This window comes from Penicillium daleae (genome assembly GCF_028827525.1).
Source record: "Penicillium daleae strain IBT 16125 chromosome Unknown utg000001l_segment0_segment0, whole genome shotgun sequence".
Lineage (NCBI taxonomy): Eukaryota > Fungi > Ascomycota > Eurotiomycetes > Eurotiales > Aspergillaceae > Penicillium > Penicillium daleae.
In genome coordinates this window covers 1,729,018-1,756,811 of record NW_026623149.1, presented here as the reverse complement: position 1 = coordinate 1,756,811, position 27,794 = coordinate 1,729,018, and the positions used below count along the sequence as shown (strand labels likewise).

Sequence of the window (27,794 nt, the reverse complement as noted above, 5' to 3'; positions counted from 1 at the left end):
TATAGTAGTGTAAGAAATACTATCTCTACTCCATTCAAGTTTAGTATCCAAAGGAGGAGATCTGACTGTTTGGTTGCAGTCTTAATGCGAGGACCCGTTGGATCATAGAAACACTTGATTTATTGAGACGACGATTCCGGTGCAAAACGAGAGAGAATCCAAATAAATGGAGGATGCCTCCAGCAACAAGGCATCAACCAAACATGTGCATCGTCACATTATGGATGGCCAGCAGTGAATCCGCGCGTAGTCGAACTAATGCCTCCAGCGTCATATAACGAAACCCATGATCGGCATCACCTCCACGCTAACGTTGCTAGTGGCCTTCAAACCTACCATTTCCTGGTCGTCATGGCGAAACGGCTCATCCCACTTGCCTCGCTGCACCAATCAATAACCCCCTGCCCCTGTGGCTCCGGGGTCCAGCCAGCCCTGCGTACAACCTAGCGTAGACGCCTAATTAATTAGTAAATGGGTCGTTAAGGGTGAAAGACATCTTTGTTTGCCTTAGCTTTAATTTTCTCCAGTCAAAAGTAGCTTATTATTCTATTGCATCTATCGGCTGCTGTACGTATTTCACCCTCTATAATATTTTCAAAAATGATTATTTTCTCTAAAATAATATGATCTGCTTTAGAACTAGCTGTTGCAACATTGGTTGATCCATTTCTAATTTAACCACGAACGCTAAACTAATAATATATCGGGAAGGAATGTCACGACATGACAGTGGGATGCACGTGCCAGGATCCAAGTCTATGAATGGAGGGAACAAACCCTTCCCCCCCCCCCCCCCCGGGTGCATCTGTAGCACAATTCCCCTACTTCCAATGCTCTTATGGTACTTGCTTCGGCCGTAAAGATTATTCAACTGCCTCTTTTACTGAAAGGCTATAGTATAAGAAGGCGGACGGGCACCGAGTACAACGAAAGTATCAACAAGAAGGCCAGAAACTTCCTTATACCATCGTTTCTAAGCTCAGATTTACCAACATCAGTCACTGCTATTTGGTTCAACTTGCACGGCAATCATGCATACAACGTGCATTGTGATAACCTTATTTTTCGCCTTCCTCTCGGTGGAAGGCGTTCCATACCGTTCCATCAAAGCGCCGAAGCCGGTTCACACATCGGTGAAAGCCATACCCAGTGTCCTCGTAGTTGGGCAGCCGACTGCCACCAGCATTTCCTGTTCTGAAGTGGGCGATCCTACTGTTGATCCCGCGACCCGTTGGCAACTAGCGGGAGCAGACGAGGCCTTAATAAATGCGGTACAGTACTACAGAAACCAAAGCTCTGAGGGTGGCAGTCTGACGCTCTCCCGAGCGGTATCTCATTACTTCAATGGTCCTGAGGACTACGATTGTCAATTGATCGATGGTCCGTGTAGTGCGGGTGTTGGGAAGTGTGAGACTGTATCCAGCCCGGCTGGATGGTTGATCCTCAATTCTTTTTCCAATTTTCATAACGTACGTGATCACCGCTTTACGTTCCCTTTTATTGACGTATACTGGATTCCCCTAACTGACGGACTACAATAGCTATGGAGCAATGTCAACACAGCCCTTCAGGATGCAGAGACCGATATAACCCCACAGCTGGGCACTTTTACATCAACGTTTGCTCCTGCAGTGCAGGACGATACGGAGATGACAAAGATCCTTTTTGATATTAGCAATACCCTCCTCTCTGTGTTTAAAGCTTATATTGGATTCGAAGCGGGCTTTATTAAAAACCCTGAGTCTGAGTACCTAAGCAAGGGGTCAGACAAAGGGATATCTGCCCTTGTCGGTGTCCTTAGTGGAACTCAATCCCTAGAAAAGGATCTTTTACCAGCGTAAGCATCCACCCTATAAGCACAAATATTCCGAAGCCTAATATTTACGTCTATCAAATTATAGCGCTGAGCAAGAGCAAATTAATGAAGGACAGCTTGGAACAGACTTGTCGGAAATCACTAATGCTATGCAGAAAACCTACTCGCAAATGGTAGCGAATTTTAGTGAGACGGGTATCTTCGACTCTGCATCACCACCCATCAACCTTGAGGAATTATTCTTTAATGGTACATGGGTTAATTCGACTCTCTCAACCATCGACAATCGAGACCTTAAAATCGACTTCGAACATGCTCTTTATGGCTTGTTGGCTGAAAGGGCTTGGAGATTAACCTCAGAGATTTACCCCGCTGTAGTGTACGAATTTCGCGTCCTGGCCTTGTCCCTAAGAAACACAACTGACCTGAAGACACATTATAGTATTATGAACGAAACATGCGATATCGACGCTCAGTTCAATACTATATATAACGATGTTCCTAAAGCCCGATCGTGTGCAATCGACGGTGTCACAATTTATGTATTTGGTAAATTTCCCCTTTTATTCTCCTCTGTTCTTACTATGATCCTTCCTGCTTACGCCGAGTTCTAGGAATCCAAGACGTGCCGGCAGAAAATATAAGATATTCGTATGATTCGCCGTTATTTTCCTTTACCCATGTATTTTATAGGTAACTGACCTCTCTGAAGTAGCCCCACCCCCAAGTACCTACCAGGAGGCGACACAGATACTCTCACTGGTGATAGCGGGACGTGGGGAGGGTTGACCATTGACGATATTGCTATTAGGTAAGTTGGAAAATCTTGGATATACTGAAAGTTACTAATATATGCTCTCCTAGCTCCTATAACGGCTTCATAGCTAACGGCAATCAACCAGGGTGCCAGATGCCCAATACCACAAATATCATTGAGGATGGACAAGTTAATACCGATCCATTCCCCTTACAAGATGGGGTCAGAACCCCAGGGTTCTTTAATATCCCTACTTGCTATTATGACACTATGGCTACGATGCTGGATACGAAAGACGTAAGACAACAAAGTATTTCCACTAGTATAATGGGCCGGCTAACACCGTTTCTAGTCTTCTTACAACAACCGTGGTCCTAATTGGCCTTGCCAGCCCTGAGAAGTGTTCGTCATATGATCCTAGTCACATGATCGTGTCTATTTAGGTCAAACATCTCGATAGAACGTACCTCTTACCTTCACAATCTAATTACCCTTGAGGGTCCTCTATTTCTCTCTTCCTGTGACGGATGTAGAAGATTGGCAGCCTGTAACGAACTGGCAAGTACGATGTTTGCTGGGAAGGCCTTCCGAAAGGGGAAGTTCCCTGGGGGGTATGAAGGCCTACTTCCCACCACGCATCTCCTTCCCCTTTCCTTCTCCCTTCTCTAGACTTGATTATTTGGCAGACAGTACCGAATTGAGACTTCCGTCCTCTTCTCGCTTGACTTGTAACACAGGATGCTAGAACAACGATGCAGTAGAAAAACTTAAAGGAACTAAAGACTAAATCTGCAAAATCAATTTCCAATAAAATGAATGCAAACTGCCAATATGGGGATATATGTGACAAATGCAAAGAGCCAACCCAAGCCAGAAGGCTCAAAAAATTATATGCGCCCGCGAGACCATGACACGGGAGCGTTGTAGGTATCTAAAGAAACGATAAGAACAATGATGAGGTAGGTAGGTAGTAGAAGGAAAGTGTAGCTGGAAAAATATGCTCAAGAAATTCCACCGTGATGCAACCACTTGCTGCGGAAACTTTTAATACGGTCGGTCGTGATGCTGCTGCTGCTGCGTGGGTTGCACGACGGCTGCGGGGGAGGCGAATCCACGCGTCCCTGTTCCATTAGATCGTCTCGGTCGTGGGTGACACTGGGGCGGTGGCGGAAGAAGCGATTCCGAGTCGACGAGGTGCCGCTCTTGAAGCTAGGAGCCTCGGTTGAAGGGCGACCGCGTGATGGGGCACTCAAATTTGAAGGACGGCGGTGGCGCGATGACATGCGTGATGAAGAACCGTGGCTGCGGCGCTCTTCCTGTTCTTCCTCTACGGCCTCCTGGATACGCCGCTCTTGAGTCTCTCGATTTGTGGTGCGGATGACATCATCGACGCGCACGCCACGATCTTCAAACACATCGCCCATGATGTCGTTAGAGGACATGTCGGACATGCCGAGAGAGAAGTCGACATGCTTACGCGACGTGGACTGGCCACGGGCGCGGGCAGCAGCAGTGATCATTCCCTTGCGTAGGATAGAGTGCTGGCGGACTGCACTGCTGGTGCCAGTGTTTTCCGCTAACGAACCAGATTCCTTTCCGATGGGCACCTCCTCGACCTCTTGAACGTCGTCTTCCTTCTTTGGAGTAGGTGCCATCATGGGCTGAGCGTAGTTCACATGGAAGGGGATGTCGACATTTGCGCCCTGGAGGTTCATGCGTGGGCCCTCGATGCCGATCTCCTGGAGGGCAATCATGAGCATACAAATGAACTTGTTGCGACGCTGCAGACGCAGACCCTCATTTTGCCAGTTGGACTTGTAGAAGAAGACGACGTTGAGAGTGAGCGAGAAGTTTTCGGTAACGGCACGTAACTCGGTCAGGATGTTGCTCTGGAAGTCGCGCTTTTCACTGCGCACGAATTCCAAGAGTCGCTGGCGGAGAGCATCGATCTGATCGATGGTGGTGCCGTACTTGATGATGATGGGGATGGCTTCGGCGAGAGCACCGGAGCGACGTTGATTGAGAATGAAAAGACCGTTGAGATAGCTATTAGGTGCCTGCACAACATGGCCCTGCATCTTCTTGAATTCCGTGTACAGAAGGGTAATTTCCTTGACGAAATAATCATCGCCCAGACCAGCATCACCAGCGTTGCCATAGATAGTCACACGGTCACCGACATCAAAGGGGTGCTTGACGAAGACGAAGATAACGGACTGGAGGAACTCCTGCGCCGTGGCAGAGAACAACCAAGAAAGAGCCAGGATACTAGAGCCAGCCGAAGTAAGAACACCAGCAGCAGAGGTTGAGATAAGAGACAAGAAGACGATAATAACAATGACAAGGACGAAAAACATGAAGATATCGTCCAACTTAGAGACGACCGAGTCAAGGTCTTTCAACGAGGCAGTGATCGACTTGCGTTCACGGCCAATGTCTACACAAACGGACTCTAGCTCCTCCATCGAGATATCACCGTTCATGTCACGGTCAAACATAGAAAAGGCAGCCTCGGCCTCTTCGCTGTTGTCAAAAGCCTCCTTGAGGTCACCGGAGAAGACAGTCTCGAATCCATCTCGAACAAAAGTACGATACAAACGACGAGCCAGAACCTGGCAGCCCGATGTGGTTCGTAGCAAGGTACGAATGACCTGGTAGGGATCAGTGCTAGTGTGGACCTTGCGGCCCGTGAAATCAGCCGCAACGGCACCCGCCATATCGGCCACCTTGTTGCCAGCCTTGCTCAACGCACCCTTGGCAGCCCGGTGTGCCATTCCAGCGTACCGCAAGGGAGTTTTGACGCCACTTGGAGTCCCGTCGTCTTGCTTCTCTTGGAAAGCTTCGTCGGTTTCTTCGATACGATCACGTGACCATGCGTAGAGCTTGACGAGGCTGCCGATTTGGAACTTATTGATCTCGATGCGATCGGCATAGGTACGCAGATGGAAGCTGATGGCGATGAGCTGAATAATGATCTTCTCGATGAGGTTGAGAATAGTCCAGACGAAGATGACGATAATAATCTTGTTCACCGTATTTTCCCAGCTACGAGTGCCTTTGTCGCCATCGACGTGGTGGTTCTTCATGGTTGGCAGGAAAGAAATCTCCACGCCCAACCACCAGAAGAAGAGGGCAGCATGTAATTCGAGCTGATACGCCATATCGCGCCACTTTTTCGCATTGTTGGTGAAGATACTGGCCAAGACACTGACCACGGGAGGAATACACTTTCCAACTATCTAAACGGACGGTCGCGTTAGCAATTCTGCTTGACAATTTGAGGGCCAGAGGCAATTTTCAATGCAACTACCTGGCCTCCACATAATCCACATGGTACTTACTCTACCGGCCCAGAGGGTTAACCACACGATTTCCAACCAGATCGCAAACCACATCAGTTCAACGCCGCCAACACTGGCATCAGTGAACTTGAGAGCTCCAACGAGCAAAGGAACCAAGAGAATCAACACCACAGGCAGGATATATGTCAGGTACCGAACGATAAAGCTGGACTGGTGAATCTTCTTGACCAAGGCCGAGAGCTTGGTGTTGGGGCTCTCGGGGGGTTTATAGACAGCCGCCTTCTCATGAAGCGGGTTTGTCGCCTCATCGAACTCGTCCACGGCCTCACTGCGACGCGATCGCGATCGCGATCGACTCATCGAGTTCCGTTCACCTTCACCATGTTCACCCTGGGTCGAACGCGAAGCCACTCGCTCGGCCTGCAACAGCATCAAATCATCTTCCAGGCGAGTATATTGCTCGCGACGCGCCGATGGTGTGCTCATAAGAGGGGCATGCTCGTCGGCGAGGGAGGTATCGACTTTTAGCCGGTCGCCACGGTCTTCGGGGTGGGGGTGGCTATCGTGGACGTATGTGTCATCGTCGGAGGTAGGGGTCACTTCGTCGGAATTGGATGGTTTCCCCTCTTGCTTCTCTTGTAGATGGAAGGTCTTGCGCTCCTCGGAGGGAGAGGACATAATGGCACCAGGCCGATCGAAAGAATGTGGGGTTCGGTCGGAGCCTCGTCCAACTCTACCAGTAGATGGATGGGACGAAAGTTAGGAACGTGCCAGGCGATGTAGTCGGTCGTTTAGTGCGTGCAATGATACAATCGACCAAAGATCGAGAATCCAGATAGAGATACGAGGTAGAGAACGAGATCTGAGCGGTAGGTTGGTAAGTCGCGGAGAGGAGAAACGAATGTAGAGCGAGAAGCTCGGTAGAGACAGTCAGGAGCGGAGTAGCGGAGAACGGAAAGGGCGAGACGAATGCCAGAGAATAAAGACCGAAGATCAACCAGCGTGGGAATCAGGAAGTAGTCAAGTACCTGCTGGGATTATTTTATTATTACAGTAGGATTGGGATTGTGATTGAGCAACGAGCGAAACGGAGTGGGCCGGTGGGTCAAGGGCGACTTTTGGCTGGGCTTTCGGAATACTTGGACCTAAAAGTATATACTTGGGCCAAACTCTTGACTTTCAGGGTCGAGAAACCAGATGCGACCAATCTTTAATTTCTAATCTCTAACTTATTCTTGGTGATATGATAGTCGTATGAATGATGACTTCTATTTAGATTCAATTGTACTCTGCCCCTATCATCATTGCTTATAGTCGATGATCACGATGTGCCGTGTTGCGAAGCCTGCCACGTTGTACAGCGTCATAGCTCAACATTCATAGTTTAGAGTTCATAAGTATAATTCAATTCAGCCTGTACAATCAATTCATAGTTTCACAAGAATCCTCCTGCTTTTGTGTTCATGCTCAAGCAATACCCCTAACCACCAAGCATATGAAAGATCCAACCGAGTGTCCAACACGGCATCTACTATACAGCAGTACATACATATCCATAATAATGCACGTTATTCACCGATTCCGTCCTTCTTTTGTGCTTCCGTGACCCTGTCAGCATCCACTTCCTCTTTACAGGCCCACCAATGGCCAACGCCATGCTCCACCACCAACCCACCACCGTTAAGCCTCGGCTCCATTCGGCTCCACCGGGTGGCGCAAAGGGCAAAAGTCTAGCCAAGCCAAGACTTATCCTGGCCTATGAGCATTGGTGATAGCCCCGAGACCCAGGAGACAGAGCTCCCAGCCTGTTCACATTCGCAGATACTCTGATTTTTTTTCTCCGCAGCCTACGCCGCTGTCGCCACCGTGCGTCAACCCCTGCATCGGTCCTTGGATAGCCCTGAGGTCCTGAACTGTACCACTGGACTGACTACAGGAGGTTGTTCAAACCGCCAGGAGCCTGTGTGGAATGGACGTAATCACAAGCGTTGTCGTGGCTATCTAGACCTATGTCGTGATATCACCCACGATGAGTCTCGACCTTCGGTCGGGTCGGGTCAACGATGAAGATCCGTGACATCGCTGGTAATTGTGTACAGAAACTCAAATCTCAGCATGAATCAGGGTGTGTAATACAATAAGTCTGCAAAATAATAGCAAGTAGCGATCTCCATCCTACATAACATCGCTTGGAGACATTCGTGCTCTACTACTACTCTCCATAAACCCCGGCACTGCCAACAATGGACAATCCGATCCCCTACAGAGTCCTACCCAGCCATACATAATGTCCAATCGCGCCGATCGGCGCGGGTGTCTTGAATCAGTGCGCGCAATACAGGCCTCTGATAGAGCCATCGTGTCCAGGCCAGCCCTATCCGACGCATGCAACCTGCGGCGTACGTGTCCCTGTGCGTTCGCTTTCTAAATCCACCGTGTCCAATGCGAGTGATTTGGACTGGGAACTGGACTCGTCCCTTCAAGTTTTTCTTCAGTGTCCGTTCGAAGTTCGGCCCTCTAATGATGCAGGATCGTCGGCGGATCGACGTGAGACATTCATTGGTAGCGCCAAGTGCCAAGATCGCTTTACCCGAGGGCAAATGTTCGCGAATCACGATTCACCACTGAGGTGTTGGTCTAGACGGGGACGACGGGACGGTCTCGTTTCCTTCTTGAATTGGAAGACTTCGCCGATTACTAAGGGGGCCTGATAAGGGAATGTAGGGTGCGTAGACATGAATTCATATAACAAGGTTTACAGTACGGAGTACTTATTGCACTGATCTTTTATAGCTTGGTCGAAAGCTAAGGTGCACGGTGGCTTGAATAGACCAGGTAGACCGTGCAGCACTTGTCGTAATGTTGAAAAACATATTCCAACCCTAAAAATAACAAGTACAATTTGAGATTCTCGAAATGTTAGATTTCCTGATGTCGAAATCTAGGCTTACCAGAATCGAGACTTCTCTAGACTTCCTGGAATCAAAGTGTTTGTCTGAGAATTAGATGTCCAGAGTACACTTGTCTAGTTCAATATCTCTCGGAATTTAGGCCAACTAATTCACCTGCAGTAGTTTAGCAGTTTCCTACATTTCAGATATAACACTTAGACATGAGCCGATAGAATATCCTACTATACAATAACTCTAAATCAAACACAACCATAAAGTGATGCAGCTTACGATAATGTCTCCCATGAAAGGCTTCTATACAACATCGGACGGCTCTGATTAGGCCAGTTCGTACCATGGATCGCATCGTTCCTCAGCAGTAGGAGTACTCGCATCAAATTACCAGGATAGCTATCGGATAGCTTCCCCACGTCCACACAAGACTCGATAATCTTGCAAGTCCTGTTCTTAATATTTAACGCACCATTGATCTCAGTGTGCAGCACCGACAGGAAGATGGGAGGTGCTAGATCCTGGGGGTTTGGATGGGTGGATGACGTGGCTATCCTAGTGGAATCAGAATCATACAGTACTACACGAACGTGCGGACGATAGAAAGAGTGCTTCAGAAGGCAGAGACATGGGCCAAACAACATGCGGCTAAATTCGCACCCGACAAGTTCGAACTCATCCATTTCGCCAATTCCGAATCAAATAACACTCAGGAGGATGACGCCCAAGTTGACATCCAAGGCGACATCCAAAACGAGAGACATATCGACATATTCGACATTGAAACAGCGCACCCACAGGGTAACAATCAAATGCCCGTCAAGGTCAACGACGTACTATCAATACAACCAACACAATCTGCTAAATACTTAGGGCACTATACGTACCATTTTTCCTCTGCCGGGTGGGGCTTTCCTATCTTAGCTGCCGCCGCTTTAATGAGGGCGCTCAGAGTCAGGCTCACTGAGTAAATTTCAGTCCGGGCTCAGACTCACTGAGCTGCTCAGATCCATCACGTGATGATCAGTGAGGTCCAATGAGCGCTCAGTGACTGCTCAGTGGCTGCTCAGTGATTGTGATTGGCTACTCACTGATCTGTCCTGGATTGATTACTCAGGATTTATCCAGGGCATCTATTGAGCACTCAGTCGACACTCAGTCCATGCCAAAAGAGCGCTTGCCCCACAGTACTGTTTATCTTGCGACCTGCATTTTTGATGGACCTAATTTTTAACCGTGCCCCTGTTTTTTGAGGTACTCGATCTTCTCGTTCTCCTCTCAAAAAATAACGCACTGGTGCACGATGACACAACAATGGAGGGCTTGGGTCCTAGCTGCCATGCACTGGCGCAGAAAAAAACCCTTCCTCGGTCATCGGACTGCTAAGATCTATGCCCAAGTACTGAAGTACAAATTGAAGCTATGTCTCTCATCTCAAGCTCCCGCACAGATTTTTCTTCATCCTCTATTTTAATATCCCCCTCAATTGATTTCTTCTGAAGTTTTGTTGGGATTCTTTCTGTCATGGGTCGGAAGCTCTTCTTTGCTCAACAAGATGCCAACGCCAAAGAGAATTGCCGAAAACAACTAGCAAAGAGTGGCTATATTTTTGGCGCTCATGCAGCTGAGGACTCCATCCGAGAAAAAGATAAAAGGATACCTAAGACTAAGAGGATGTATTCCCAAGCTGTCCGTTATTGGATGAAGTGAGTTAGGACGCAATTGTCCATGAGGAGTGCCCGCCGTGTGAGTTACTAACTTGCTCATAGCTTCTTTGTACAAAATGGAATCAAGGGCTACGAAATCGGGCCAGGCTGCCCGACTCCAGATTATACGCTCCTTAAAGAATTTATTCGCTGGTACAGTCATTTTGCGCGAGGCAAGAAAAGTAAAAATGGACGGCCAGTGATGACATCGGTCCTTAACTGTGCTGAAAGGCTATTTGGTGGGTTTGAAGAAGAATTGCAAATCAAAATTGTGATGGAAGACCGGAGCGAGATATATAACGTAAGCTGTTGTTAAATCTCACGGTGCAAGCAAAATTAACCGCAACACAGTGGATAAGGAGAACATTGGCAGGAAAGGAAAGGTGGATTGAGAATGTTGAAGACCCAGACCACAGCTTTACCAAAAAGGATTTTCTCCGAATGATATCGTCTATGTGGCAAGCGGATCATCGCCGGTTCATGCCTGGATTACTCAAGGCTATCATCCTACTAGCTCTTCAGTTATATCTGTTTACGGGAGCAAGAATTGGAGCTTTTATACCGGCTCATGAGGATAAAAAAGAAAGAGGCCTAAGATACAAGGTAACAACACTGAGACGTTGGGATTGTGCGTGGCTAATTTCTAATCCAGCACATCGATCTGGTTTTGTTTCCATCGTCTACGTCACCTTGGAAATTAGAGTGGAAAGTCAACCAAGTGTGGCTGAAAGGGAATCGAAACCCAGACTATACGGTATAAGCCCCTACATATACAACCTTGAACCAGCTGACGTAAATTGAGAGCTACTCGCTGACCGATAATTAAGGTTTGGAATCGGTATACGTGACACCAAGAGACTATAATTCGCGTCTAGATATATTCTCCTAGCTATTGCCCTACAGCACGGTGCCCTATTCGGCATCGAAACGGTAGAGGACCTCGCCAAGTTTGACCTTTCAAGCGTAAAGCCTATTGAGTTGCGCTGGAAGGATGAATATCTGGAAAAGCCTGTTCTCAGAAATGTCACAGCCGACGGCCTACAAGACGTTTCGCTCTATAAGGAGCGATTTTGTGAGTTACTACGCGGAATAGTCACGACCGCCGGGTATAACAAGAGCGTGACTGTTCACAAAATTCGGAAGTATCTAGGAAGTGTGATTAAAGGTGAGGCAGTCAAAGCTCACATCCTGTCGAAAGAGAAGATTTTTTCTAACAGCTAGCATAGGAAAGCATGGTTCTGCCTTAGTATCTCAAATCTATGGACACAAAGATGCGGGAACGTATCCTAAAGACTATGTATTACATTGCTCTTCAATAGATACAGTCTTAGCTGTTCTGGGCGAGGAAGACCAGTCAAGTCACATTGAGTACTTCCAAGGATTTAAGAAATTTTATGAGCGCGGACTTCCGGGGGAACTGCCGGCGCAAGTTGAAGAGAATATCCTGCAGAAGCCAGAACTAGTCGAGATCAGAAGTCGGATTGCGGAACTTGAAACACTCAATAGCAGAAAAGCGTCTATAAATGCCGAGCGGTTGAACTACAGAAAGGCATTAGTTCGATTCCGACTTTCTGGGTTGAAGGAATACCAAAACCGCTGGATACGGGAAAGAAGAGACCAAAGAATTCTCAACAAGGGGAAAGAAGAGCCAGTGCTTGAGGATGGCGACGTTTGCACGCGAGCTCAGGCTTTGATGATGTCTGAATTTGCGCGAGTTTCAACCTTGCTGTCTTCTGACAAGGAGCTTTCTTTTAATGAAATGCTTCTTTTCGTGGAAGACCTAAGAACTCATTGTGATCGCGATTTCGATGTGGTTTATCTTCTACATGAAAGTCCTATTCGAGGTTGCTGCCCTACTAGAGGTTGTCACAAAGAGATCAAATGGTGAGCTGCTTAGTCGTGTAATGATGGAATTATGCTAATATTCTCAGTTTCAAAAAATCTGACCGCAGTGCCCACATTCATAACTGTGTTCGACGCGAGATGGCTTTGCATCTTCAAGTCTCAGAATCAAAGTTGAAATTTTGCTACGAGCGCATGAAGTGGTTTCAGTCAAGTCAATGGCGAGATTATCGCTCTTTCCACCTCCAGTCATAGAGAACTCAGCACTGTGAGGTGGTCGTTTACCGCCACACGGCGGTGATCCGTCCCGGCTACTACCCTTTTTGCCTGTGGAACGAGGAGGGTGATGTAGATGATCGATTAAGTTATTAGCTGAACAGTAGCAATTTGAGGCAACATATTGAAGAACAGTATATGAATGGATATCGGTGTTATGGAACGAAGCCAATATGCGGATGTGGTCAAACCTTCGACGAAGAACGCGGCCTCCGACACCATTTGCACGACACCCACAGGCTAAACAAAGCTATATAGCTAAGTCCCAAACGCCAGAGGAAGAGAAAGCATCCATACAAGGTGGAAGCGCAAATGTCCTTATCAGAGCTAGAGCAGGGCTGCTCTAAGAGACTCCGCTTCTACCGCTATCCACCTCCGCGTCACGAACATAAGCATCAATTGGCCGACACTACTTTCATGCCTGTCCCCGCGCTGTGCTCCTTTGTGGAGGAGCATCCACGGTACTACTATTGTTCGAGTTTGAGTGATAAGTCAACTAAAAGCAGCAGAATTAGCTCAGTTGGTTCCTGCTTTTCTGCAGCAAGTTCTCCACTCAGCTCGCGACTAACAATTCCTGAATTGGAGAACATTGATCCGAGAATCCTCGGGCCTTTAGAGGTTCAGAAAGGACACGGACGTTAGCTTTGTGATCAAGGTTCTATGCAAACGAGCTCCCTTGAAATCCCACTGGATGAGCATAATATCAAACCATCCAATGATGCAGCACATTCACTGTCTCGTAGTCATGGTGTTGATATTCAGCCCACTCCTATTTCCCAGGTGAATGATCGTCGTACTCTCGACCCGGCTCATCGCCACAAGGAGGATGCACCCCAATCTTGTGATCCCGTTGCTAACCAGCAACATTCTCTCAATCCATCTCCTAATAGGGCTCAGGTCAAGACGACGACACCCATTGAATCGCGAATTCGAGAAAGCCCATCAACGAATACTATTGCAAACGAAGTGAACGAGAAGAAGAAAAACTTGCGAAATGAACGCCGGATTTTCAAGTCGGGCAACCGCATATGTTCTGTTGTGGAGAAGGGGCCCGAAAGTCATCTTCCTGCCCATCAAGAACTCATCGATGGGACCACACCTCTTAGTTGGGATTATATAACTAATCCCAAGAAACCTCTTACCCGAGCCCAGGCAAGACAACGACCGATACAGCAGTTTTCGAACCATTCAGCGGGGAAGACACTCCGACAGAAACTTAAGTCAACGGAGAAACGGGAGCTTCGTGAATTCAAGAGGAAGAATATGACACTGAGGCAAATTGGGCCTTATTTTGCGGATGTAGATATGATCTGCTTACGGCAAGCTTGGATGGATATCAAACCTCCTCAGCGATGCACTCGATCACGGGCCAATCAGATAGGATAGTTAAGCAACTGTAATTAGATCAAAAGATAACCACACCTTGGTGGTTAAATTACGATTTACTTGTAAATTATGTATTTCCAATCATATCGACCCCAAGAGGATCCAAATTTTCTAAAGGTCGAAGTCTAGCAGGCAACCGCTGGCGTGGTTAGTATACCAGTTAAAGTAATCATTGGCTGGCAATCATGCCACAAGAAATAAGTGCATGATAATCCCTTGTTTTACTGTAGAATTTCAACCCTTGATCGAAGATTAAAGATCGTACAACCCTTTTCGTCTTGCAAAGATATATATTACATTAAATTTACAATAACAATTTTGTTACAGCACTGCACCGCCACACTCTGGAGAACAGTTTTGCCTGAGGTTTTTGTAAGTGGTACTGTAACTACCGCGTGTGGTGGGCGCTTTTTATGTTGGATACGGTCCTTTGCGTGAGGACCGGCCGCCCGCCTAACATCGACTTGGCTTTCTGCACGACCCTCTACTAATTCCCTACATCGAGGAGGACTTTGGAGTCCGAGGAATCGCTCAAATTATCGACAACGTATCTATCCGGAATAACTTGATGGCTGTTTTGTTGACTTCCGGTGGTGGCGCCGCCACCACCACCGGACCCAACGAAGCCTCGATCGACCATACCTACATCGCGAAGGCCGGCTCAAGAAACGGAAAAGAAGTTGAGAAAACACAGATGGACCTGGTTGAAACTATCACGCCGATATTTCCCTATCTTTCCTGTACGGAGTCGACTTAGATACTCTCATGAGAGAGGCTATTCAGACTCTGTACGCCCCTGGGGTAACGAAGCGACCCTGGATAGAGATAGAGATTGCGATATCAAACCTTAACACGATTGCTGACAAGTGGCTCTCCCGCCTCCCAGCAGAGTTTCATTTCGCGGAGCTAGACGCCACCGCTACCGATCCCTTCGTTCGTCAATGCGCCGACCTTGGCTTCCGCTTCTACACCACAAAACTCTTCATCTCCCAGGCCTGTCTTCGTCACATAGGCTACCAAGCCCCCAGCGTGAGTCCTGGCGGAGCTCTTTGTAGCACAATGGCAGCCACGTGCGTGCAAATGGCATGTAAAATGTTGGACATGCTCCCGAACGAGCCGGACGCAACCTGGATATACAGAGTTTCACCCTGGTGGTGTGTTCTACACTACATCATGCAGTCTACGACTGTCCTCCTTATCGAGCTTTTCTCACGCACACAACCTGGAACTTCCGAGGCCATCCACCTGGTAGAGAAAATTCAGAAAGCTACACAATGGCTCCGCGAGATGTCCACCAAGGATCCCTCCTCCCGACGGGCCTGGCTTGTCTGTATGGACATCCTCTCTCGACACGGAGAAAGGTTTTTATTGGGACTGACCGCAGGCTCTACTACGCGCTGGTCGCACACCTCCTGAATGCCTTTTTTATTCCTCTGTCCGCTCAAAAATCGGTTCTAGGCCTGGACGACGCTTGCACGGATCGTATTCCGCGACTGTGGTCGTCTTTTCCTGCTTGACACCCCTGCTTGTTCGAGGAAATATATCTGTTGGGGATGAGTTATTGTTTTGTTCTAAGCAGCCTTCTCTTGGATCGCTCCATCGTATATGCAAACCGCACCCATGCATTGGGCAACAACAACGATACTTGCTGACACTTCCCTGGGACCCGTGCTAAACCTTTCTAACTTCCAACTTGTACCCCCACTAATAATTAATATAATTGCGGAGCTAGACCAAAGTCCAGGACCTGCATCATAAGTATTAATAATTATGACGAGGCTTAACGATTGATATTCATAGTCGGTTCCATTCAACTCCATCCCACTACAAAACACAATCTTGAACTTCTTTCATCCATAGTTTCGAGGCTCTGTGGCGAAACAACCATCAGATCTTCACCGCCCTTTCTCCTCCTACCCCTTCGCCTTCGTCTAGGACACTGGCATTTGTAGTTCTTATAGTTGATGTGGCTTGTGGGTTCAAATGCATTCCCGACGGCCCTTGTCTCCGGCGCATTGTCCTTTCCTTACGCTGCCCTTTGAGCTGATCAGTTGCGGTTGAGATCTGCTGAAGAAGAGACCCAAATTCTGAAGGCAGACAAGTGTCAGCGAGATTATTGAGCAAAATCTGGGGTTCATGTACCTTGACGTGGTGGCGAAGAAATGTCAAGAGCCTCTATTGGATCTCCTCGACTCAAGAACTATAAAGGTAATATCATCAGAGCAGCACACAAATACCTGAATAATGACTTACTGTGGCCATGTCAACAATATTGTCCTTTAGAAGTAATTCTGCTTTCCCTTCTATGTCTTTAATTTGTTGCTCTAACTCAGTTGCTCGTGCATTTGCAAACCAAAAGGGAATGCGGTTTTTGTTAACCAATTTCCGTGGGTTGTACCACCTTAAAAAGGCACTAGTCTTCGTAAAATGGTTGTCGGCGAGCCATTGGATCAGTACAGCGTGCGCCCCAAGCAGATATAGTGCATGATAAGTACAAGAACCTCCTTGGTTTCTTGCCTTTTCAATAAGAACACCATCAGTAAGGGAACGACCGTAGTATTTCTGTAATAGCATCCGAAGTTTTCTCCGTCCAGGCATATTATGCCCCATGCCATCATGGATGTCGATAACGACTTCGGTAACAGCGCTCAGAACATCGTTTGAGACAGTGGCCGCCATTATGCAACGAACTGTTTTTGCTCAACAGGAATTCGGAGGACCTGACTTCATTAGATGCACAGTGTTCTTTACCCATCTTGTTAATAGGAGATGTCTAGGTTCATATAATGCCCCGCAATACGAGAAACTAAAACGTAACTATGACGTATGCTCCGAAGCTTAAGTTCGCGGACGGCTACACCCCGACAGAACAATTGACGGAACCCAGCACCAAAGCCCTTGCTGTTATTGATCATTATCGATTGAGTTATTCCAACCCTTGGAAACATTCCGATTGTCCTGAGTCACGAAACAAAGGTGATGTGAAGGATCCAGTCATAGGACCTCATTCATGCTTAACCCGACAACGCTAGGTTTCATTAGGTTGAAGCACATTGGTCGCTTCTATAGCCCAAGTAAAGCATTCCATGGATGTACCCAGCGAAACCCAGGACTTTCTACGCATGCTAAATGTGATGTCCTATTAAGATGACCTGAATTCTTCCTAGCTGCTTTACGATGGGTTCGTCGTTAGAGCGTCTTACTATATCGTGGCAAAACTACGAGATAATGAGAGAGGTGTTAAGAGCCTACGCAGAATCTTTCCCTGTCGTGCCTCAAAGCTAAGTTGATAGTGAAGTTTGATATTAAACCATTTACACCATGGACGTGCCAATCGCAGCAGGAGAGGGAATGGCTGACACCGAAATATTTCCTGACTCGTTCCAGCGACTGTCAGGTGTCAATACCGGTATCGAACACCCACATGGCCCTATCTTTCCAGAAAGTGATATGTCCCCCGATGGAATTTCATCTGCATATCAAACACAATTTGTCTTGAACGAGCCCCGCTTTTGGTGCGAATTATCCTCCCCATTACCCACGCAAACCTTTGATCTACAGCCTACGGACCCTGTGGATCATTCAATTTACGATGATGTCTCGGAAACCTCTTCGCACGGGCTGTCCATTCCTAATCCAGCAACAAAAGAGACAAGGGGCAAGCATAGCGAGAGAGCCAGACTCCTTGAAAATCGACAGCCATTTTCCTGAACGTGACAACGAAGTGCGGGTATTACATCCAGATCTAAGCGATGCCAGCGACCAGACACACCACTTTGAGAAGGATTGCTCTCCAGGCCGCCTCGTTTGGAGGCCATCGAGAGATTGTCAACCTGGTCTTAGACAAGGGGGCGTGCATCCAAGCCGAGGGCGGCCGCTTCGGAAACGCTCTCCACGCCGCCTCGTTTGGAGGCCATCAGGAGCTTGTCATATTGCTCTTAGACAAGGGAGCAGACATCCACGCGGATGGCAGCTTCTACGGCAACGCCCTCCATGCCGCCTCGTTAAGAGGATATCAAGAGATTGTCAACCTGCTCTTGGTCAAGGGAGCCCACGTTAACGCGGAGGGCGGCGACTACGGCAATGCTTTCCAGGCCGCCTCGTTTGGAGGCCATCAAGAGATTGTCAAACTGCTTTTAGACAAAGGGGCGAACATCCACGCAGAGGACGGCCGCTACGGCAACGCTCTCCAGGCCGCCTCGTTTGGAGGCCATCGAGAGATTGTCAAACTGCTCCAAAGAAAGGGTGGTACTACATCGTGTTCAAAGCGGTCCGGGTCCAAGACTCCAGGCAACCCAGCGAAGAAACTTCGTCTTATGGACTCTGAACCTTCTGATCAAACTCAATAATTCGTTTAGTAGCACCCACCATGGTGTGCACTTATTGCCTAGCTTCAGGTCTGATCTCTCTTATCCCATCGCAGATTCTAGGTGTGCCTAGTAAATTCATGACAACCTGCGAATACTGCTACATCTGGGCAGGGGTTTCTATGTATCCCAGATTCCACGGAATTCCCACGTGTACTCTTAGTTCTTACACCCAAAGACTCGTTCACTAGCTGAGCTGCGTGGTATGCCCTGTCTTGTCTAAGCTTTCCTCGTACGCGGGAGCTTCAGTCCAAGAATGGCCTAAAAGTAGGGTTCATTGGCGAGTCGCCAGACCTACACAACGTCCATATCGCTGCCAACTACAGCATCGGATCGACGGCTAGCCTGGATAGTTAAGCAAGAGTAGGAGTATTCGCGGTTTGGAGTTCGCGGTTGGGAATTCGCGGTTTGAAGTTTCACGGGTTGGAGTTCGCAGTTCTGGATAGCAACAGTAAGATCTCGCCTCCACTGAGCACCTTACGCGACATATAAGAGCCAAATCATCCCCGAAATAGCTGCAAGGCACTGGAGTCGAGCACTGATGAGATAGCCCGGCTCTGAAATATCGCCACAGGAATCTTGTAAAGAAGTCGAAGCGTTGAAGGGACTATCACTAGGCCTTACTTTCGTCAGGACGGTTCCCAATCATGACCAAACTGGAGTCCTTTGATCACAAATACTGATGTGATCACAGTGATTCACCTGGCGTCGATCTGGAGATCTCCGTTGTGGAGGGGCAGTGGATAGCGTTGAACAGCAAAAAGGTACTGTGGCTTCCTCCTATGTCGGCCTAGCTGCTCCACCACTCATAGTAGTATGCTGCAGCGGTCCGGTGAAAATGCCACTGATCGAACTAAATCCGAGTAGCCCTCAAAAGTCCGTTCCAAAGTTCCTGTTGCAATGTCTTTCTACTCCTATTTCACTCTTTCGATAGTTCAACTAGGCTGGTGGGGTTTACTGGATTCAATAGCTGCAGCACTATTGGACAGGACAGTGCATGACCTCCTCTATGTCATCTCTCTATTTTTGGAGCATCTATGGCGTATTCCTAGCGCTTATTTGATACGAATAATACTCTCTTTCATTTATCTGAAAGTGATGCCTGAGGCATCTCTTTATCCATTGAAGTGGCTACTTACAAATGGCTACCACCATGCACCTGATCTGTTTTGAGCAGAAAAGCAAAGCACCATGCAATTTGGCATTAGATTTTGCGCGGTCGCATACGAGGGAGACAAATCTGGCGGTAAGGTTTGTCCTAGATCAATTAGAGCAGTCGATGCGAGCAGCCGGAGCGAGATTTAAATACCACGAAAAGAGCGAGCCAGCGGAAAAGAGCGCAATTTCAATGCAGAACGCGTATCTCCATTCGTGGGATACGGATACAACATATTGAATGGATGGAAAGAGCGCGCCGCCTATGCCGGCCGTAGTCAAAATTGCTGCTGACCGTTTCGTATGCCGCCCCATACCGTGTAAACAGATCGCAAAAGCAGTAGGAAAAATTCCCGCACCGAAAAAAGAGAGGAGGATAGCCATAGTGATGCTCGAATATCCTTTTATCACCATAGTGAGGATAGAAAATGCAATAGCGCATAGGTATAGAAGCAGCAGAGTCCAGCGAGGTTTGACAAAGTACAGCCACAACGCGGTGCAGAAACAACCTGCGGCGACTGCGGAGTTTCTGATAGCAGCAAAACCATAAGTAGGCAGATGAGCGCTGCGGAGACGTTAGTGGGGGATCTCTTGGGAAGAAAGGAGATGTTCGGAGGTTGAAGAGGTACTTACTGTGGTTCGTTGAATGTTACGAAAGAAGTGAAATTTGTCTGAAGGGCTTCTTGGGCACCAATGGTACAGAATTGTGACAGAAATCCGAGGGTCATAGTTATCCAGGCGTATCGAATACCACACACAGAAGCCCTGGGGTCTTGTTGACATCGCCTTGCAAGTTCGTCGAGTTCTTCGTCGGATGCCTCTGGAAGCCGCACGAAGCTATACACCACTGCCAGCACTAATGATACTATCGCCAGAACAAGAAAGACCCACTGAGTGGAGACCAACGCTGCTGCACTAGTGCTGGACTTGAAGAGGACTTGTTGGGCGAGCAACCGCGATGTTGTCCAACCAGCAGCTTGAATGCCTCGGGCGATACTCAGCCGCATTGCCCCTAGACCGACTATCCCGCAGAGGGTAACGAAGAGATCCACGGCCGTTTCGACAATAGAAACGCCTAGCCCAGCAATAAAGCTTGCAACGAGGAGCGCCGGGAGTGAGATGAGGACTGTAGCCGGCCAGAATAGCAGCATTCCGAACCAGAAGATCGAGAGGCCCGTGACGATAGTGGCTTTGAAGCCCCACCTTTGTAAAATAGGCATCGCCACTATAAGAGGTCCAAAGAGGTAGGCTCCGAAAAGAGTGGCGTGCAACCCAAAGCTCACGACCCTGCTGTAGTGGGTAACCTGTGGGAACTGCCAGTAATACGTAGTAATGATACCATAGGCAAATCCCCAGAGCAAGAAAATAAAGAACACCACGGTCAGTGGCATCACAGATTCTCGTCCACTCATTTCTAGCATGTTCTTTGACCTGGTTATTCGGATAAAGTCAAGGGGAGGGTTGACTGGTCCACCTCCAGAGGCCGATTGCGAAGTTTCGTGGAAAGAGGTGCGGTGGATCGGGGGAAAGCGTCTTACTCGGATAGTCTTCCTTCTAGGCGGGGCAGCAGCAGCTTCTGGCAAGCTGAGGAGCTCATGCTCCGTCCCTTCACTGGTAGACATACCCCGTTGACTGCTAAGGTGCCTAACGTTAAGGATACGTGGAAAGAGACGAGCGACCAGAGGCTTTAACATAGGTACGCAGCCACACATGATACCAAGGCACAGTTCGATAGTTGACCATAAAAAGACATATGCATCATAATCTACGTCGATAGGTCAGTGCGTGCAGATGCAATATTCGCAAAGGAAAGGTAATAATTGCTCCCTACAGGACAAATCGTGGACACTCGGTGGCTGGTGTTTAGTCACCCGGGAGACTGCTGCCTGTAAGAGAAACTCTGTGCGAAGGACACTTATCACAATAACAAATACGCCTGTCCCGAATGTGAGAAGAAGAATTGCCTTCTGCCTCCTGGGGAGTCGCATGCGCAATAGGATCGGTATTGGAAGAAAAAAAATGGCAACATCGGTGACGATATTGATGGGAGCAGTGGAAATATAAAGAGCTACAATGTCAATACAATAGGTCCCAGGAGGTGTTGTAATGTGAAAGGAAGCCGAGAGAGGACGACACGGGAAGAGGTTGACCAGTGTCAAAGCGGTTGTCGACAGGAGGACTACACCGAGAGTGATATAGATTCCAAGTCGGAAGAGGAACTCTTCTTTCGCCAGCGTGAGATAAAACAGGAGGATGGATACCTTGATGGCCGCCAGGGCTGGATACTGCAGAGGCCGCGTTAGATAAGCTGACAGCACCCCTGACAAGGCAAATGAACATACGTAGAGTACAGCAAAAACATACTCGGCCCGAGCCAGCGGATTCCTCCAACTTTCGAGAACCCCTTCACGAAATCCGAGGCCTTTCGTGGTCGAATAGATGTTGGCAACCGAGAGAGCGCAGACAAGAACCCAGCCAATCAGCATCGCATAGTCCGATCCTGTTACTCGATGAGCGATGTGGATGCGAGATGTGAACCGCACAGCCAGAAATAAAGTGGCCAAAGCAAGGAAAGTTGCATTGACAATCACATCTGCGTCGCCGAACTGGTCCATCTTTTTTGGTCCTCCTTTTTTCCTACTCTCCATTCTTCGGGGAGTCTATTCTAGTAGACAAAGACAGGGGGCGTGTTGTCAGAAAGACAAGGAGATGTGGTAAATCCTTTTTTATAGGACAACCCAGATGACTCGGGAAGTAGCCGGAGGGAATGTAGGCACTTAAAAAACTGGAAGGGGTCAAGGCAGATCAGACCACACTTATTAGGCGACAGCTGTCTTTTCGAGCACCGGCCAATCCAAATCTCCTCCGCGGGGAACCGAACCCATGGAATGACTCCGAGAGCTAGGTCAGAGGCTTCGAGAGACTTGAAGTTGAGCTTGGACCACATAGCTCTTGACAGCTCTTGGCCATTATGGAACTCTAAGCTAGGTGATCGGGTTAGTGTGGCGGCGGAGATGAGATAATAAAGTCCATGCAGACCAGCTCTGGTCAATCAAGAAAGATGAAAATACGCTCCGGTGCACATTTTAGTATCAGTAGAATATCAAACATAGAGAAATAGCGCAATATATCGATAGAATTATTTGATCTACTAACACTAATACCGAGATAGCCGCAATCGGATATTATCATGGGGTTGATGTGTATACAGTTATGATGTCATCAAGAAAGGTTAATCCATTACGTACCCGTACTCCGTACGGAGTACATGCAATACTCTCTCGGCATGGCATCCTGTCGCTCTTGAACACGTTCCAGGCTCATTAGCATAGCCTTGGGGCAACTGACCAGGATAGTCACTGGTTTATTATTTTCGAGCTTGTCCTCGGAGTTGGAATAAGTTGTGGTCTGGCTTGCCAGGCACTTCCATACTTTGCCTTTGTCACCTTGTTGAGAATGTGAAGAAGGCGATGCCCATTTATGAAGTAGATTAGAATAGGCAAGGCTGGGTGTTCGGAAAGCGGGTTGAGAAATTGGTCCGTTTGTGAATATTGCCAGTTCCATGTCATGCAAATAAAGTTCCATTACCCGTCAGGTTTTGAATCGAATTTAATTGTACAACAGCAGTGGGGCTCCTCAGCCCTGCAAAGTGCGACTTTCGATCTCGAAGCCTGCGCATCTTTCAACCAGATGACGATAATAATCAACTAGAGTTTCTGGGCTGGGAACAACGTGCCATTTCACTCGAAACAGAAATTAGCATGTGTGGCCAATCGTTGGAGGTAGCTGTGCACGGAAATAGTCGGTGGAGATCGTGAGTGAAACCGAGTAAGCTGATTTTGTTGGAGTGGTATCTTGTCATTGATGTTGATCAACTCCATAACCATGTCCGAGATCAACGCAACCAGGATAGGCGTCTCAGTAAACTCGTAAGAAGCAGGTAGTAACTTGATTTCGGGTTTGGAAGCCGATGGCTGCGCCGATTGTGGGCAATTCGCGTTGGCAGTCAAGGGAAGGCCCAAACCTTTATTTGTTGATCTTGTCTCGCATCGGCCATCACGGTTACTAGATCCTGAACTGCAGGAAGCCATCGAGGAGAACGTAAACAGGGCCTCGCGACACAAATTTGAGGCAAAGTTTGTTGTTAAACGAGCGGTATTGGAGTTCCACCGAAAACCCCTCTGGCGTGCCAATATTCGACAATGCATGCCAGTAGTTTGGCTTCTTCTCTTTTTGTCGCTATTAACGCCAACCGGAGAAGCTTCGGGTACCCGACTCTCTTAGTGTGCGTGTAGTATGGTAGGTGGAAAGATGGCCAGATGCTCGTAACAGACGAACCGCCCTGAAGCTTATGGTAGGAGTAATTAAATCATGACATGAAGACATAGATATTGACTGTGGAGGCAATGGAAAGCTTGGACAGAAAGATTGCGACACAACTGACGATCCAACGCGTCTCTGCTAACACGGTCTAGCAAGACGTCTGGAGGTCTTGGAGCGACCACGGCGCTAGCAAGTGGGATTGGAATACAGCAAGGGTGCTGGGGCGGGGCTCTCTTCGCTGACTGCTTGCGGTATTTGCAGTGTTTGCACTTAGCACTGCTGTCAGCTGAGCCACGTGATAGAGCGGGCTTTGTACCAACCATTCCACGAAAATTCCTCGGCATCTGCAAGCTAGCTGAATCGAGACTAGGCAGTTTCACCATCAGCTTGACGTTAGGTTTAAAAGAGTTTCCCTGTGCAAATATGGGGTACTTATTCAATATTCCCCTTTGCTTACTAAAGTCCTTCTCAGGATTTGATGACTTATCTGTCTTCTATACAGTAACTAGTAACAAGCTTGACGTCAGAAAAGCTGAAACAACTCGAAGGCTTGTGGGGTTGCAGTTTCAAACCACCAAATAACCGTGTCCAATTAGCTTCCGGAGAACCACATTTTCCCCACCAGCCTGTGGTGGAGCGCCTACGCCCCAAGTTCAAGAATACTTTCAAGTTCGCGGTTCAGAACAACCTCATTCAAAACCTCGGCTCTTTATGTCTTTCCATGTGACTCAAGGCTACTTAAAACGGCAGTCCTCTCCCTCTCTAACAGGAGCAGGCGAGAATGGCTATCTTGCGAAAAATGCCGCCTCGGTGAATCGCGCATAACTAATTTCGGTCTATGATGACTAATGCAGTTTCAAGACCCACGATCAGAGGTTCCCAAGCTAGAGACAGATAGCAGCCTAAGACATAAGCTGCAGGATGATCAGCCCCTAGGGTACGCCATGCTATCCTTTCTTGGCATCCAACTCGAACCGGGAGACTGGGGGGAATAGGACATTGTATTGGTATGGTAAGCCCAATCTGCTCCGTTTTGGGTTAAGTCTTGGCGATAACGCTTCCAACCATCACTCTAAATGTAGAACATGGTGTCCTTGATGCTGGGGTGAACAGTTGCCTGGCTCTCCTCGGGTACACTACCACCACTTTCACCAGCCACACTACCCGTCGGAGTCGCAGAGGGAGTCGGGTCGAACAGATCACCCATGTAGCAGCGAGAACGGGTGCAGACAAGATCGGCGTAGTAGGCAGGCGGACACACGCTGACGGCTTTGGTTGCTCGGCCGAAGAGGTAGCAAATCTTGCGTGTGAGGTCCTGGAGTCTATCGGCAGCGCCGATGCGGGTCCGACGCCAGGGTGTAGTGGGTAGAAGATCTCGTCCCAGACGGTGAAGTAGTGGGCGGGACGGGCGGTGCCTTGCAGCGCGGAGTGAGCCTGCAGTGGCGGGCCTCGGAGATTCCGCGGTCGACGACGGTGCCAGGTTGAGGGTTGGCGGAGCGTTCGGCTTCAACATCGGATGTCGGGTAGAAGCGGGTGTTGTGGCGCTTTCCAACGACGACGATGGCCATGCGGGGCAGGCCTTTCTTTGTATCCGAGGCTGGGTAGATGTTCTGGCAGGCTTTCTTCAGGAGGGGCAGCTCCTTCTCAATGACCATGTCGTATTGGCCCTCTGACACGCCGTCACGGTAGACGATGATGTGTTCCAGGAACTTGCCCTTGTTGTGCTTTGCCCAGATCTTGATGCGTGATTGTAGAAGGGTATCGAGGTCAGAAACCATTTCCTGGCGCGCAGGCTGAATGCGAATATCTGCGGGCCACTGTGCAAGTTGTGCGTCGACTGAGGCGACGATGCCGACCACACACGGTGCCGAACTGGTAGCTGGCCGTTTCATAATTACCAGAAATTACCATTTATGAAATGGCCAGCAAGGTCTCCTTTCCGTATTATTTCCACTTGAATTCAGGGTTGCCATTTTTAGTTGGCGATCATGCCAGACTCTACGGAGAGTAAATGAAGGGTTAAGAATCTGTATTATAACGACCGTGCGCTACCGTCCATTCGCTGTGGTTATGGTTCCTCAGAGCGTCTGCATTCGTATCCCACGTCACATCATGGAACTAATATTGAATATTAGGCGCACCGTGCAGTAGGGTTCCGGGAGAGGGACTCGTCCGAACCCAGCAACTCGGGACCTGAAAACAGTAATACAGCAAATCCATTTCGCCTTTTTCTTGAATGACACTAGAAAGTGTCGCCTTAAAAGGTATCGAGCAGTGACCCAGGTTATTGCTAAACTCACCATCCGACAGCGAGCAGTTTAAAATACATTGTCTGAACTTGGCGGCAATCATACATAGGGTTCTCAAGGGCATGCCGCCTTGTTTGTCTTGCAAACATCTACCCTTCTCTCTAGGTCTAGGCAGAGAGCCTTGTTCCTTTTCTATGAAGACCACCTTAGCACTGTTCTGCAGTGACGACGCCCTGGAAGAAGAGCCGGCGATCAACGTCGATTACCTTTCGCACGTATGGAGAGAAGAGGATATTTGGGTGACAAGGAGGTATGTGCTTAGGGAGAAAAAATCCTTGAAGCACAGCAACAGGCTTGAGAATGCACTATGGAGGGCATGGATGAAGTACCAACAGCAGCTGAACACTGTGTCGCCCGACAGTGTGAGTTGGTTAGTGAATACTAAATGTTGCCGGATTGCGCGAAGTCAACCAGTTTTAACAATTCTGTTGTTAGGGAGAAGGATAGCGACATTACCTGGCTCTATGGCCCATGGAAGTGCATTGAGCCGTCACCCCCTGCGCACGCGGCGGCATCCCAAACATCCCGCGAGAGCTCACAGTTGCCATCTGCCATCAGACCAGCACTAAAACGAAGGACACGGCTGTCTTTCGCATCCTGCACAACACTCGCCCCTCAACGCACGACAAATGAACCACCTGTCCTTGAAAAGGATGTTCCCAAAACTGCTGCCGCTCGGGCATGGTTGAAATTTTCATGGCCCCAATACCTGGTATCGCGTCTGGCTGCGTCCGCAGTCCGCTACACGAACGAGAGGTACAGGCGTATCTGGCCCCAGTTCCCGTCAACGAACCGCTCGAAGGTCCACTTTGACCTGGAGGTTCAGCAGTGCATAGCTATAAATTCGACAATCACGCACGACGCAGCCTATAATGGCGATAGTTCTCTCTTGCAGAATCCCCGATTTGATGACGCTTCTCGCGTCCCTGGGGAATGTTATTTCTTTATGGACAGCAGTTTATTTTGTGAAAAGAGCCAGGGACACACCATCACACAACTACCGTCTATTGAAGTCAAATCACCTCCCGGGTCCATCGAGCCTCGCCAAGGAGGAGCTGATAAATTTTCAATTAATAGCCCCTTCCACTGTTCGAGCTGACCATGGGTTTTGAGCCAGGTGCGTACGGTTAGCTGCACTAGTCGGTGCATTGTGAAAGTCATGCTGTCTTCTCCGACTGCTATCAATGAAAAGTCGCAGAGGATTGTAATGTCTTTTTCAAAATCGCCGTCAGCGTCATCTTCAGACTCATTGTCCGTGTCTTGTTCGCTTGAACTGTCCTCTAACTGCTCTAGAGTAAAATGCTTGCCGCCTTCCTGATTCTGCTGAACCCGAAGCAGATCCTCGGTGATTCCCTGCCAGTTGAAAAAGCTCATCAGCGAGAGCAGGTCAGTCGCAGATGGCAATATAATCAAATGATATTTGCCATGTGAGCAGAATCGAGTTCTTCGCCTCCCAGTCTCGGTATAGGAGGCCAGCCTCGTCATTTAGTACCCGTACTGCGTCTCGGTCACCATTCTTGATTTATTCGAGGTATTGCGATACTGAACAATGCGGTGATTGGTGTGTGATATAGCCGGCAGCTTGGACGATTGCGAGTGGCATAAATTCAAGCTCACGAGCCAGCCGTACCACTGTCATTTTCTTCCGACCT

General features: G+C 48.4%; 7 protein-coding genes across 7 annotated transcripts; 4 read left to right on the top strand and 3 right to left on the bottom strand.

Annotated features, from left to right (window-relative positions):
* Positions 1 to 1,031: 1,031 nt before the first annotated feature.
* N7458_000529 (uncharacterized protein) lies at positions 1,032 to 2,970 on the top strand (the record flags this gene model as incomplete). The annotated part of the gene is made up of 7 exons (XM_056903923.1): positions 1,032 to 1,469; positions 1,542 to 1,837; positions 1,902 to 2,195; positions 2,259 to 2,330; positions 2,529 to 2,627; positions 2,681 to 2,870; positions 2,926 to 2,970. 7 exons carry the CDS (start codon positions 1,032 to 1,034, stop codon positions 2,968 to 2,970), a joined length of 1,434 nt encoding a protein of 477 aa, XP_056771690.1.
* Positions 2,971 to 3,574: 604 nt separating this feature from the next.
* N7458_000528 (uncharacterized protein) lies at positions 3,575 to 6,553 on the bottom strand (the record flags this gene model as incomplete). Its single annotated transcript, XM_056903922.1, has 2 exons — positions 3,575 to 5,812; positions 5,915 to 6,553. 2 exons carry the CDS (start codon positions 6,551 to 6,553, stop codon positions 3,575 to 3,577), a joined length of 2,877 nt encoding a protein of 958 aa, XP_056771689.1.
* An 8,200-nt stretch (positions 6,554 to 14,753) lies between these two features.
* On the top strand, positions 14,754 to 15,404 carry N7458_000527 (fungal specific transcription factor domain-containing protein; the record flags this gene model as incomplete). The annotated part of the gene is made up of 1 exon (XM_056903921.1): positions 14,754 to 15,404. One exon carries the CDS (start codon positions 14,754 to 14,756, stop codon positions 15,402 to 15,404), a length of 651 nt encoding a protein of 216 aa, XP_056771688.1.
* Positions 15,405 to 17,740: 2,336 nt separating this feature from the next.
* Positions 17,741 to 18,337, top strand: N7458_000526 (ankyrin repeat domain-containing protein; the record flags this gene model as incomplete). The annotated part of the gene is made up of 1 exon (XM_056903920.1): positions 17,741 to 18,337. One exon carries the CDS (start codon positions 17,741 to 17,743, stop codon positions 18,335 to 18,337), a length of 597 nt encoding a protein of 198 aa, XP_056771687.1.
* Positions 18,338 to 20,139: 1,802 nt separating this feature from the next.
* N7458_000525 (MFS transporter) lies at positions 20,140 to 22,125 on the bottom strand (the record flags this gene model as incomplete). The annotated part of the gene is made up of 3 exons (XM_056903919.1): positions 20,140 to 21,275; positions 21,342 to 21,795; positions 21,853 to 22,125. The coding sequence occupies 3 exons, from the start codon at positions 22,123 to 22,125 to the stop codon at positions 20,140 to 20,142; spliced, it is 1,863 nt and encodes a 620-aa protein (XP_056771686.1).
* Positions 22,126 to 25,155: 3,030 nt separating this feature from the next.
* Positions 25,156 to 25,725, bottom strand: N7458_000524 (uncharacterized protein; the record flags this gene model as incomplete). Its single annotated transcript, XM_056903918.1, has 1 exon — positions 25,156 to 25,725. One exon carries the CDS (start codon positions 25,723 to 25,725, stop codon positions 25,156 to 25,158), a length of 570 nt encoding a protein of 189 aa, XP_056771685.1.
* A 551-nt stretch (positions 25,726 to 26,276) lies between these two features.
* N7458_000523 (uncharacterized protein) lies at positions 26,277 to 27,241 on the top strand (the record flags this gene model as incomplete). The annotated part of the gene is made up of 2 exons (XM_056903917.1): positions 26,277 to 26,392; positions 26,578 to 27,241. 2 exons carry the CDS (start codon positions 26,277 to 26,279, stop codon positions 27,239 to 27,241), a joined length of 780 nt encoding a protein of 259 aa, XP_056771684.1.
* Between the last annotated feature and the right edge of the window lie 553 nt (positions 27,242 to 27,794).